At 37.1% G+C, this 13421-nt stretch overlaps 2 protein-coding genes across 2 annotated transcripts; both read right to left on the bottom strand.

The window, feature by feature from the left end:
* Positions 1-3418: 3418 nt before the first annotated feature.
* On the bottom strand, positions 3419-7810 carry LOC113774311 (cation/H(+) antiporter 14). The gene is made up of 3 exons (XM_027318863.1): positions 7568-7810; positions 5956-6957; positions 3419-4606 (listed from the first exon to the last, which is right to left on the bottom strand). The coding sequence occupies exons 1-3, from the start codon at positions 7808-7810 to the stop codon at positions 3419-3421; spliced, it is 2433 nt and encodes an 810-aa protein (XP_027174664.1).
* A 715-nt stretch (positions 7811-8525) lies between these two features.
* On the bottom strand, positions 8526-12248 carry LOC113781076 (cation/H(+) antiporter 15-like). Its single transcript, XM_027326920.1, has 3 exons — positions 11847-12248; positions 10437-11441; positions 8526-10224 (listed from the first exon to the last, which is right to left on the bottom strand). The coding sequence occupies exons 1-3, from the start codon at positions 12090-12092 to the stop codon at positions 9064-9066; spliced, it is 2412 nt and encodes an 803-aa protein (XP_027182721.1). The 5' UTR covers positions 12093-12248; the 3' UTR covers positions 8526-9063.
* Positions 12249-13421: the final 1173 nt, after the last annotated feature.

The following is a 13421-nucleotide window of genomic DNA, read 5'->3' as shown; positions in this document are numbered from 1 at the left end:
GTGCCAACAAGTGGTATCGAAACTCTAAGTTTTGATCTTCGGGCTTGTTTGCAAAATTGGGGTTTGGGTGTTGTTCGTAAAATTAAAGTATGGATTTTTATTATTTACTACGTTGGGGTGTTTTTATCTTTGATGGTAAAAACGATTTTAAAATTTGGATTTGGATGATGAAAAGATTTTTTCGAATTATTGAAATTTGGGATATTGTTGAGAAGGGGTTCACGGAATGCACACGATTAAAGAGTTAGAGAAAAATAGACAATTGGATTGCAAGGCATTCCACTATCTCAGTGCCTAAGTTTAGTAGCATGTAGCAAATAAATTCATACATGCAAAGACGTCAAAAAAGGCTTGAAAAATTTTAATGAATTCTTATTGTAGTCAAGGTAGAGAAGAAATTTGTGACGAGGAAGAATAAAAAGAAGTTTTTGATGAGCCAAAGAAAGAAGAAATTGCAGAAATTGTGGATGCACTTGAAGATGAAAAATTTGTGACTCAAGAAGAAATTTCACAAGTGGTTGAGAAAGAAAGTGAAACCATTGGTCAAAGTTAAGAGGTGATTAAAAATCGAAACAATGTAAAAATTGTTACTTTTGTCGAAATTGATGATTTTTTTTTAAAAGAAAAAACAAGTAATAGAATTGATTGATATCAATTATGAAGTAGATGAATTAGTTGAAGGTTGTGATACTGTTAAAGTTAATCCAACTATTAGTGTTAAAAAATCAAAGAAAAAATATGGTGATGTTGAAAACCTCGGTGATAAAAATTATGATTTTCTGATTTTTGAAAATTTTCTTAGTAATGTGGATAAATTAAATTATGTAGTATGCGAAGAAGAATGGGCAAATATATTCGACTATTTTGATAAGAGTGGTCAAGCAACAAAAATATTTGAGAAGTACAAATATCGTCCACTACCGCGCGTGAAGATGAAATTAAAAATTCATTACAAGTTGGTGTTTTACGTTGTTTATATAGCGACTGAATTATTCATTGAAAATTCAAACTCGAGATGGCACTGGAGGTGACTACAATGAAGAGTTTGATTTAAGGGAGACAATGAAGGAAATTAAACAAAAATATTTTAGTATTTAGTTTCCTAATTCATTTTGGTGTCTTGTTTGTTTAGTTTCCATATTATATTAGGAAATCTCAAGTCAATTTTCAAGTAAGTTTTGATTTACAATTGTATTTATTTTAAAAAGTTTTAGAGTCTATAAATATTACCAATCAAGTAGATTACTATTTAAAGAATTGAGTTGAATCTTGAAAAATAGGTTTTGAGAGAAAATTTCTTAGTTGAGATTTGTGAGTTGTCGTGAACAAAAGGCTATCACTTGATATTTGTTATTGTTGAGTTTTAAGTTAAATAAATTATTGAGTATTTATTGTGTGTTTGTTCTACTCCTCTTCCTACATATTTTTATATGTGTTAAAACTACTTCCGTTGTGTGTGCACTTTTTTTTTTTTGTACCAATAGTTGTCTGACAAAAACTACTAGTGCAAGCATTCAATTAACTATTCGTGATGAAAGAACAGGAAGATATTTTTGTAAGGTCGAAGAATTAGCATCAACAATCAACTTGTAATCAGATGGTAAAGCTACCAACTCTACAGCCGAAGAAATTGAAACTACGGACCCTGCCAAAATTATGTCAAAATGATCATTCAACATTGGAAAAAGGCTTTACGTTTTAAGTGGGATTTATGACATTATGTTTTAAGTTGATGCATCACTTCTTTTTTCAATAGTAGAAAAAAACTTCACTAGCTACATTACATGGAGAAAATATATTGGATTCCTTGTCGAATAAATAGAATTGATGTATTAGTGATATGGCTTTGGCCTTCAAGAAAGTATAGGACTCGGAGTTGTTTGGAGGGAAATAGATATAGAAAGCAAATTCTAATTAGGCTTTACTCTGAAGAGAATAATAAGATACATACATACATATATATATATATGTCTATATATACACACACAGACACACATAATTATTACTAATTAGTAACCGAACTTGGATCAAATAACCTTTTATTAGTTGTCTTCTTGGATAATTGGTTTAAGAACGCAGTATCATCCTGAATATTGTCATTCAGATTTGTATTTGTAGGATCTTTGGCTGATGCTAGGTTTTGAAGAACAAAACTATCAAGTTCTTGTCATTTGTTGGAGAATTGTAAGAAAATTATATTCAAACACTCCATCATATATATATATATACGTATATATTATTAGGATTTAAGAGAGGCTTTAAATCTTATATGGAGGGGAAGGAAAGAAAGGGAAGATCTCGGAGATGAATTTCTAAATCTTACATACGGAAGGGAAGAGAAAAAGAAGGGAGCTCGGAGTCGAATCACTCGCAGTTACCTGAGCCCATCAATTGAGTTGGTTTTGCTTTTATATACACTAGTACTTGGAGACACCCAATGTGTGTGTAATTATTAAAAAATATTGAAATTATTTTTTGTGAGAAAGTAATAGTTTAAAAGAGGTGAACTATTTTAGTATTCTAGTGAAGTTGTAGTTTTTTTATTAGAGAAGTGGTAATTAATTCAATTGGATGTAAAAGTGATTGTAACTTGTAAGGGGTGAATAGTTGAAATGATATAATTATCTTTAGGAATAAGAGTAGATTAGGTGATACATTATATGATATAACTTATTTACACCAAACTCCTCATTCTCGCTTTACATATACTAGTATTTAGGGCACACCCAATGCGTGTGTATTTTAGCAATAATAATTATTTTTTATAAATATACTAATTTTATTTTTATAAAAATAAATTTTATAGAAATTTTTCATAAAAAAATTTCAATTTATTAGTAATTTTTTCTTTAATACAGTTATAGTTAATTTGGTAGTTACAATATTTAAGAGAGTTATGGAAAATTATATTAACAAATGTGATTATGTGGTTAGGATAAAAATTAATTTTTTTAAGAGCAAAATTGAAAGTTCAAAAAATGACACAAAATATTTACACCAACGGCCACCTCTTTCCTTTTATTTATTTCTTTTGTGTGTACGCGTGGGCGCCCGCGTGGTTTAATTATGGGCTAAGCCAAGACAAGCATGATCTCCATAAACCGGTGAAGGAAATTGGGCTAGACTAAAATAGGCTTGGACTTTATGCCCAAGGATTCGATGTTTGTTGTTCTAAGGAACTAGGGGCCACAATGGTGCAAAGGAAACAGCAGTAACCAGCCCTTTGATGGTGAACAAAATAATAGTTGTAAGTATATACATGTAACCAGGGGGTTGTGATGTTTATATGCGAATCTTTTCTTGTTGTTCTCATCCCCGAGACTAAGCGAAAATTCTGCATGTACATCCATTTCCAGGTTCCTAGCAAGACAATCGTAATACTATATATCTTATCCATCCCAAAGAAGAACCTCCCTAATCAATTAGTAACTACACCATGACTACTGGCAAGGGGCTGAAGGGTGTACCGATTTGAAAAGCCAGTCCCGGCGGGAGGTCGTTGTCGGACCACCAGCAGTGAAAACTGGAAATCGGAAGTGGCTAGCATATCTCCAATATCCCCGAGTTCAGGGCATTCGCTCCAGTCTGTAAGCCCTAGCGTGAGAGGAGAGTCAGGTGCATGTTGTCTGCCGACTATGCACAAATCACAAGCTTCCTCCAGAGATCGGAGTACTCTTGTTGTTCCGACGGCATCTTTTGCCATCTCTTCCTTGTACGTCACGCTTTCGTACCCAATGGTATTAGCCCTGAAGTGACTAATCATGTCACTGTCTATGCTGCTCTCAACATTGTTCACCGGTGCTTCCTCAAAGCCTTTCCTGTGGTCCCACAATCTGAGCCAGACCAAGGTGAGCCCAATCTGCGGATGTCCAACCATACGGCTACCATACGCAAGCGCCTCGCGATCATCTGCGCCACCAAGGAAAAGCACGGTGATACGAAACAAGGTATTCCCAGGTAAGATGCTCAGATTCCCAGCTATGTGGCCACGATCGACCAGGATGCCAACTGAACAAGGAGCTTTCGTGATGACGTTCTGGTTCACTGTCCTAATTGCAGGTAAGTTGCTCCCAATAGTTCCATCAATTTCCCATACCCGGTGGAAAGGCAGGATCAAAATGTTCGCCATTACATCCGAGGCAATCGTGCATATGTCCATATGCATGCTTGCATACGGTGCAATGGAAGTAAAATGCTGCAGACTCATTACACCTTCATTTTTCTGCGCGAAATAGCTGAAGGCTTTAGCTATATGTTCCGATCTACTGCGCATGGAAGTGAGTCTGCCCCTGTACACATTCCGCTCAAGAACTGCTGCTGCCCTGCCACTTAGCTCCATGAGGTTTAGGACGAAAACGGAGATGGGCATGCTTCTCGATGGGTTTGAGGATTCGAGAAGGCTTATTATCGTTGGGACGTTGTCTTGACTGTGGACACATACGAGTATCCGCAGATCATTTTTAGGATTTGAGTACAAAACGCTGTTTGTCTGGTATGAAGAGTACCTTCTTGATGGGTCATAAAGGAAAGATAGCAAAGGTCTAGCAATTCCTGTTGTAACTATCATTGAAATCAACAGAAGTCCATATGCTTCCTGGTCTATCATCTGCACAAAAAGGAAAATATATGTTATAACCATTCGTGGATGAAAAGAATGCAACTCTTATGTGATGTTGGGAATGTTAGCTACAATCAAGATGATAACTGTAATTTTAATTAAATATGCCTTCCGAGTTGTGCACCTTAGGCTGTAGCGCACATGCCGTCCCAAAATATAAGCAACCAGATCAACCCATAAGCTAAGTCTAGAGAGACAGCATACTGGAAACTCTAAACACGTTAAGTAGATAGGTCAACCGGTAGGATTTTACCTAGAGCTCATTCAGACTGACTCACTGTAGTTGGATAGGGTTTGGGTTTAATTTTTTGAACTCATTCCCTGTCTAGACTCGTGCTTTGTAAGAGAATCATGCGTTTGGGTAGAGTTTGATTTTCTACGACTCATATCCAAATTCAGATTTAAACCATACCCTATATTGTTATACATTTTTTTTTTCGAGAAACGAAAATTTGACAGATAAACCTAATCCCAGGAGAACTCTAAAAGCCGGTATCTTTTGGAGCCTCCCAGGGACTTAACTACCCAAATTCCCAATCCCCCAAAGCCTATACTGCTATACATATCCATGTATAAAATTACACACACATATATACAATACATTTATAAAATAATCTAATATTCTATGGATATTGCATTGAATATAATAAAACTTCATGACAATTAGGAATAGTTGATAAAAATTGTTCTTTGAGTTCACAATATTACATTCAACTTCTTAAATGTTAATTTTATTATTTGAAAATAAAAATTGGATGGTACATGTTATTTTTGAACTCTATATAATTTTAAAATATTTTTACTTTAGTTCTTTACCGTATGTTCAAAAAAATCCACCAATACCCATTGGATACCTAGAAACATGAAGGTCCGAACCTAGTTTACTTTTTCAAACTCATAAAAGTTTAGATCTGAATTTGAGTTTAACTAAATTTAAATGTGGATCAAAATTATCTAATCCAAACCCTACCCTACCTATTGACGCGCCACATCTCAAGCGAGTAAGACGTTGACAGGATTGATGATTAATTAGGGAATATTAGAAGATCATCAATGAATCCCCGCGAGACAAGCGACGCTTGGGATCCTTTAGTTTCCTTAATTGGGCAATTTCGACTTTCCCTGTCATTGCAGTCACCGGTAGGAGAAGTATCATTCGTTGCTGAAATTAGTTAACTGAGTCAGGAGTACTCTTATACTAACAACAGCAATCATTTTTTTTTTTTTTTTTGAAGATGACAATAATTCAGGTCAGACATTCTTCATTTGGTACTAGAAAAGAACTTTCATCTAAGGAACCGAAAAGAAGTGCAGTGAACAGTGAAGAGAAAGCAAACCTGATCTTCCTTCAGTATGATATATATGGCAACCTCAATGATCCCTTTGCAACACATGACCAAAGCAAGACTCACAGCATCCCTTAAGGGCGTTTGAAAGTAGAGAGCTGAAAGTAGGACACCAGTGAACTTCCCCAAGTAGCCCAGAATGATGACTGCCGAGTAAATGAGGGCTGAATTATTTGCTGCTATTGAGAAGAAGTCCGTATTCAAACCAGTAACTGCAAACTTTGCTGGAAGTAACAAGCCGGTACAGATTGTGTCAATCTTCTGTACCAAATATGATCCCACAGGTGGCCCGTCGGGTATCGCCATGCCGAAAATAAAAGCCCCAATCCCAGCAGGCACACCAATCAGCTCCGTGAAAAAACCACACATCAGGGTTGTTATCATGATACTTAAGAACTGGATCTCTTTCAATGGTTGCCCATCCGGCATATGCCGAGCCACATGTAACATCCATGGCCTAGCAATATATCGATAGAGCACAAAAAGACTCGTGGCCCATGCAACATAATACATTGCATACCATTGTTTGTGCCGTATGATCGAGCTCATCACGGTAAGCAACGCATACACAGTATAGTTGCAGCATTCGTTGACCGAACATGCTAAGGTTGCAGTTCTTCCGACATCTGAATTGAGAATGTTGAGGTCCGCAAGAAGGCTAGTAATCACCGGGAAAGAAGACAGCGAATTGATGGTTACTATTCGCAAGATGGACTCTTGAATTGATCCATCGAACTCCATCATATGCGGAACGACAAAAGCCGCTATTATCCCTAATGTGAAAGGCAATACGAAACCTGTAAGCCCAATTGCTACTGCATCTCTTCCTGTCTTTTTCACCATACTCGGATCAACGCGTATTCCTAGTAGAAACAAATGAAAAAGTAGCGCAAAATCTGCCAGAGTCTCAAGAGGTAATCTACCACCCGGAGGAAAAAGCTGCTTTGAGAGGTTTGACCGTCCAAAAAAAGACTGCCCCAGTATAATTCCAGCCTGTTGGCATTCAATCAAACAAAAAATATATATACATTAAAGCTTGGCACCTGAATTTCATTCAAAACAGTCAAAATTCATTCAAAAAAAAAGAGAGAGAGATGCGAATACTGATCGAAAACAAAGATTGATCAGAACAATACAATTAATCGGGTAAATTGCCTCCTATGTATCTACGTAGGACCATTCTATGCATGTCAAACTTTTTGTCCAATGGTGATAGTCATTTAGGCCAACGCAGTATGTTAGTAGTAATCTTTATCAGAGTTACCACATGTGTGGTAAATAAAATGGGATGGGCTGGTAGATATCAAGGTACATTGAAAAAAAAAAAAAAAACAGTGTGCTCATATTCCATCACCTGTTTTGTATCTGGGAACACCCAACAGCACCTATACCGGGATCAATGCTCAGGAGTGTCTCCTATTGGGGTGGCCAAAAAATTTGTCAAGTGCTGACAATGACAATATATGAGACTCAACTCTTGGACCAACAAACGCATGGTGGGCAAAGAATTTCATGTCAAGAAACATTAATTCTAATTACGTGAATCAAGCTAAAACACACAATGTGCATCTGCCAGAAATGAACAGATCAGGCTTGAGCTTACAATAAGTTGGGCACTGAGCATACTTTGTTTAAATGGTTCCAGGAGGATGTAAACTGTTCTTGAAAGCAGGAATGCAACAGAGAGTTGGGCTAAAAGGACCGGTAAGGTGAACGAAAATGGATTACCGCCAGACCACACAAGCCCCTTAGAATTCATCATATCTGTAAACTGGCAAACCAACAGTTCTTGACGATAGCTTCCAGGGACCGATCCTGAAACGGAGGACACTATTCTTGGTGCCATTTTTTTTTTTTTTTAAACTATGAATCCAGTGAACAATTCCTACACGAGAATTCGAGGAATTAAGAGGATCAAAATGAGAGAAAAAGAAAGAAAGAAATTTGTTAAAGAGTGAGAGGAAGGTGAGCAAGATGGAAATGAAGGAAATATTGGAGGAGCGTAAGAACGGGGAAGTTTGTTAGTAATCCCCAGTAGTAAGTCTCTTTTTATATCTTCTTCTTTTTTGTATTATCAAATAATTATTTCAGATGTAAATTCACAATAATATAGTATTTTTTTTTTCAGTTGAAAACTTGCTTGGACTTCGAGACTAATTCTTTCTGAAAATTGTTTACTATTGAACGTTATAGTTTGACCACAAATACCAGGAATTAAGATGAAATATTAAGCACAACTATAATAACAAAAACAACAATAACAACAACTTAACATGTTTAATTAAAATTTTATGGGCAACATATATTGCGTTAGCCATGCAAAATGGATAATTTTCCGAAAAGTGCTGCACCCCGCCAGTATCTTCCTCCCTCTTGGCCTCTTTTTTCCATCACTGTTCTGTTGGCTCAAGGCTATTGTACAGCAGTACTAGTACCTCTCAGTAATTTGTAGCACTCGACTCCAGCATGGAAGAGCCTCCATTCCGCAAGCTTTAAAAAGGTGATTAAAAGATTAAAAAAAAAAGTGATTAAAAAGCGTGTTTGTGATGACAGTAAAATGGTAATTTAAATAAGCTTGATATCCATAAAATTTTCATCCAAGTAGCCATTCTTTTTACTAAGGTTGGGTTTTACATTGCAGACCAATTTCTTGGAATGTTCAGAACATAATTGATACGCATAAAGTTGCTTTTTGGTCCATTTTTGGACCTGTGATACAAAAAGTTTTGCTTTTGTAATAGACTAGTAGTATTTCCTCATTTCAGTTGTAGCCTTGTAGGTGAAATATGGGATTCTTGCTGCTCCGGTGCCCCTTGCATATCCATTTGCTTTCGCTTTTTAGCTGAATTTACAGCATCCCAGATCAACTTGGCGTTAGAAAGGCAAGAGGAGGAGGGTAAAAGGAAGTGAGGACCTTCCCTCTTTTTTGCTTTTCTACCAAAACTACTCTTTTTACATCAGTTCAACAGTGCATGTTCCTCTGGCATGGCAGAAAGGCTTTTCTGGGAGGACAAAAACCCACGAGCCAAAGATAAAAGATTCGCAATCTCTAATGCTGCATCGTCCTTGCTCTTGCAAATGCGGTAGCAGAGGCATGGCCTATAACTTGATTCTTCTTAAATGTGTTGATTCCTCAGGATCCTTGAGACCCCATAATTTGGTCTGCTGTTGCACCACCAGCAGAGAAGCTTCACCCCTGAAATCTGGGGCAGCAAGTATTTCTCCTATTGCCCCCAACTCTCCACATTGGTTCCATTTTCTGAGTTCAGACATGATCGGTGAGTTCCCATGGCGCCTTCCGACCATAACCAGGTCATAGGAACTACCCACCCTTCTGGTTATAGACAGCACATCCTCTCCACTTGTTGCCACATACTCTTGGGACAAAATTTGCCTCTTGATCTGCATTTTAAGATTGATGCCACCTAAAATTTCAGCATCAAGCATCTTGCTCCTTTCGGTACCTCCTACTATGCCTGTCGAATTTGAGCCCCTAAATCGTACTACAGTCAGCATTACATTGGACTTATCCGCCATTCGACATGCATATGCCAGCGCCTCCCTATCATCTGCACCTCCCAAAAAGAGCACTGCCACATGAAATAAGGAGGGTTGTGTTGCTACATATCGAGATTTCTTCTGGTTTCCGCGGTTGATGAGTATGCCAACAGAGCAAGGAGCTTTCTCCAGCACATTCTTATTCAGATGCCTATATGCATAAGATGTTTCAACTCTTTGCCCAAGGATCCACTGCTTATGGAATGGGATAATAATGAGAATGGTTCTCTTCTCCAATGCAAGTAAGCAAACATCATCGTGCATAGTGGCATAAGGTGAGATGGCTTTGTAGCATTGCATCAATACAAGGCCCTGATATTGCTCTTCAAATTTCTTAAATGCATTAAAGATCCGTTCAGATTGGGTGGGATTTAAGGGTTTGTCACGTTCCCGATGAGCAACAAGTACGGAGGAAGCGCGGCCCATGAGTTTATTCAGATGGAGGACAACCAAGTTTATAGGACTGTCTTTTGTGGGATTTGAGACTTGAAGCAGACCAAGGATTGCTGGAACATTTTCTTGACTATGCACGCAAGCAAGTATGCGGAGTTCTTCATCATTTCTGCTATGGAGTAAAGTTCTCCTCTTGTAAGCAACATATCTTTTTGAAGGGTCATAGAGGACTTTCACAAGAGGCGCTATTACCCCAGTTATGCCCACCACAGAGATGATTGAAATGGCATAGCATTCTCGAGTAATAACCTGCATTGAGAAGCTACACTTGTTAAGCTTAGTTTATAGATTAAATTCCAAGTTTCTGTTTGCAACAAGATATGCCCAACTTTCTAATGCTTCATTGAGGGAAAAGGACAGGAAGTAAAGGAGACCTCCCAATTGATTAACATAGTAGGTGCAAACTAATATAATATAGTGAGCTGGTTCAAGAACTGAAAGAATAAACTTTTGTGGCTTACTGCAGATATGCGGAAATCGTTTAAGAAGGCAAGTTCAACAATGCCTTTGGAGTTCATGATGAGAGCAAAGGAAAGAGCATCCCGGAATGGCATTCTGCAGAATAGAAGGGGCAACATAGTCCCCATAATCTTGCCAACGAAAGCGACAAAAACAATCAACTGCAGTACACCTACATCTTTCAACTTCTGAACACAGAAAATGTCCATATGTAACCCACAAATAGTGAAAAACAGAGGCATGAGCAACGCAGAAACAAAGCAATCAAGTCTTTCCACTAAAGCAGCTCCTAATGGTGGTCCATCCGGTATCACCAGGCCAAAAGCAAGAGATGCAACAAGAGCATTAATGCCAATAACTTCTCCTGCGAATCCACAGGCCATCAGCACTACAAGGACCATAAAAACATAAATCTCCTTAATAGGTTTTCCTTCTGGGGTACGTCGAATAGCCCAACTAGCTGCAGGACGAACTCCAAACACTATAAAGATAGAGAAAAAAATGCTTGATAGAAATAACCCTATAGTTACTCTTAGGGGTTTGGTATTGTATATCTTTACAGCGAACTGTATAGACATGACGGACCAGAGGCAAACATCACAGATAATTGAAGAAGAAGAAGCTAATCTTCCAATCTCTGAATTAAGGATGTTGAGCTCGTCAAGAAAGCAAGTAATGACAGGAAATGCTGTCATTGATTGCATCACTACTAGATGAGGAAGTGCCTTCGCTATTCCAGTGTCCAATGATAAAAACTGATCAAGAAGACAAGCAACTAAACTGGCCAGTCCATAAGGTATGAAGAATCCCAGAATTCCTACTGCTATAGCTTTTTTACCCGATCTTAGAACCATGGTTGGATCCACTTTCACTCCTATTAGGAAAATGAAGAGCATTAGACCAAAAATTGATAATGTATCAATAACCACTCTCCCTTTAGCTGGAAACACTCTCTCCAAGAATGTAACATTCTGCCCAAGAATTGAAGGACCTAGTATTACACCACCCTGGTCAAAATAAGTAATCCAACCACAGTATATCAGCTATATATGTATGATTCATGCTTAGTATCAGAAAAACATATCTACTCTTTCTGTAGCATAAAAAATGGTGCCCTTGGTCTAAGGAACTTGATTACTTAGTACATAAAATTCAACACTAAAACATTTTAGTCCTGGGAAGTACTTTGAGATGATACCGTTTGAATTTTTACCAAGAAGTACTGCATAGAAATTCGAATACTAGAAATGGTAAAAATAAGCTCTTAAGAAACTGACTGTTTGACCAAAAGCGACATATCTTTTTTGACCAGGGGAAAATACTAGTACCATCTCATAGCATGAAATTCGGCAGAAACAAAAGTGAATGAAAAATAAGCAACAAAGACAGAGAAGGGATAGAACGAGGCTTACAAGAATCTGAGAAACAATAAAGGGTTGGCCAAAAGGCTTAAGAAGAAACTGAACAACACGAGTGATGATGGAAATGAGGGAAAGCTGCAATAGTAACAAGGGAATTGAGTAGCTAAGAGGATCACCACCCAGGATTACACCCCTGGAATTGATCTGATTCACAAAATGGCAGAGGAAGGATGTCTTGAAACCTCCAAAATTGTCATCATCGATTCCAGAACCACCACCATTTGAGTCTGCAATCATAATTATTCTAATGTTGCGAGTATCTGGAATATTGTTGAAGCTCTAATTTGCAGCATCGAAAGGAGAAAAGAAAAGGGATTGAAAAGTTAAATCTGGGTAAAAAGATACGTCATTTTTTTCCTGTCCCCGAGCCAGCTAGAGCGAGAACTTGGGAGATCAGAGATGGATGGACGAGCACTAGAATTGGAATTACATGAACATGTGAGGAGACAGAAGCTCAGGCAGCTCCTAGGCTAAATAAAATACTAGTGCTACTTACTTTTCAACTTTCATAAGGGCAAACTATTTCACCTTTTGTCATAAGTTATTTGGATGTCCCTCTTGATTTTTTTTAAGAGGGTAAAAAATTTTAGCGATTATTAAATTATTATTTGTATCGATTTTTTATTATCAAAAAAAATTTTGTCATAGATTAGTCACTAAGTTAAGTAATTGCATACCCATCGCCATTTCATCGATCATTGCTCCTAATCTATTAAATAATCAAAATCATATTTTAACAAAAAAAAAAAAAAACCATGATAAACAAATATACCCTTGCATATTGACACTTGCTCCAATTATTTTGTAGATTTAGAGCAATAATTGACAAAATGACCACAATTGAGTTGATTAATTAGTTTGGTGGCTAATTAATTGATGAAATAATTTTTTGACCCTCAAACAATTATTTGATGGTCAAAAGCTGAAACGGACAATTAAAACTATTGAGATTTTTGGCCCTAAATAAATAAATATATATATATATATATATATATATATATATCAGCCCTTTCGAATACAAACAACTACTTCTCTTAATCAAAACAATCTTTTTCCTAGAAAAGGTAATTTGCTCATATCATGTTGACAACGTCTAATTACAATGGCCATTATTTTCCCTATTGTTAGGTGAATATAGCCAGACTCTCTTTCCCAAAAAAACAAATTTAATAACAACTCATAGACCACGCTGAGATATTTCTATCACGATGGAGAAACTATGCACCGATTAATATACTGTGAAAAATTTCTACAATTATCTTTGCAATTTGCACTTGTAATTCCTTCCTTTGATGTAAACGGGACTTCAAGCTAATTTCTCGTCAGGATTAGTATCTGTATGGTCAAATGTAAACGAGACTTTAATGCAGTAACATCATGGTAGAGATCAAACGCAAGTTGTGAAACCTTCTCGTTTAACTTGATTAGGCAATAATTTTCTTATTTCCATAGTTCCTTCTGAGTTTAGACTTGGGACACTTCTTTTTTTGTCTTACGGTGGTTGTTTAGATTCCAATACCGAATGAAGTTCGCTTTGCAATTTTCCCATCACACGAGTAGATGCTA

This window comes from Coffea eugenioides, chromosome 1 (genome assembly GCF_003713205.1).
Source record: "Coffea eugenioides isolate CCC68of chromosome 1, Ceug_1.0, whole genome shotgun sequence".
Classification (NCBI taxonomy): Eukaryota; Viridiplantae; Streptophyta; class Magnoliopsida; order Gentianales; family Rubiaceae; genus Coffea; species Coffea eugenioides.
The sequence above is the reverse complement of the archived record's forward strand: the minus strand, read 5'-3'. Positions and strand labels throughout refer to the sequence as shown.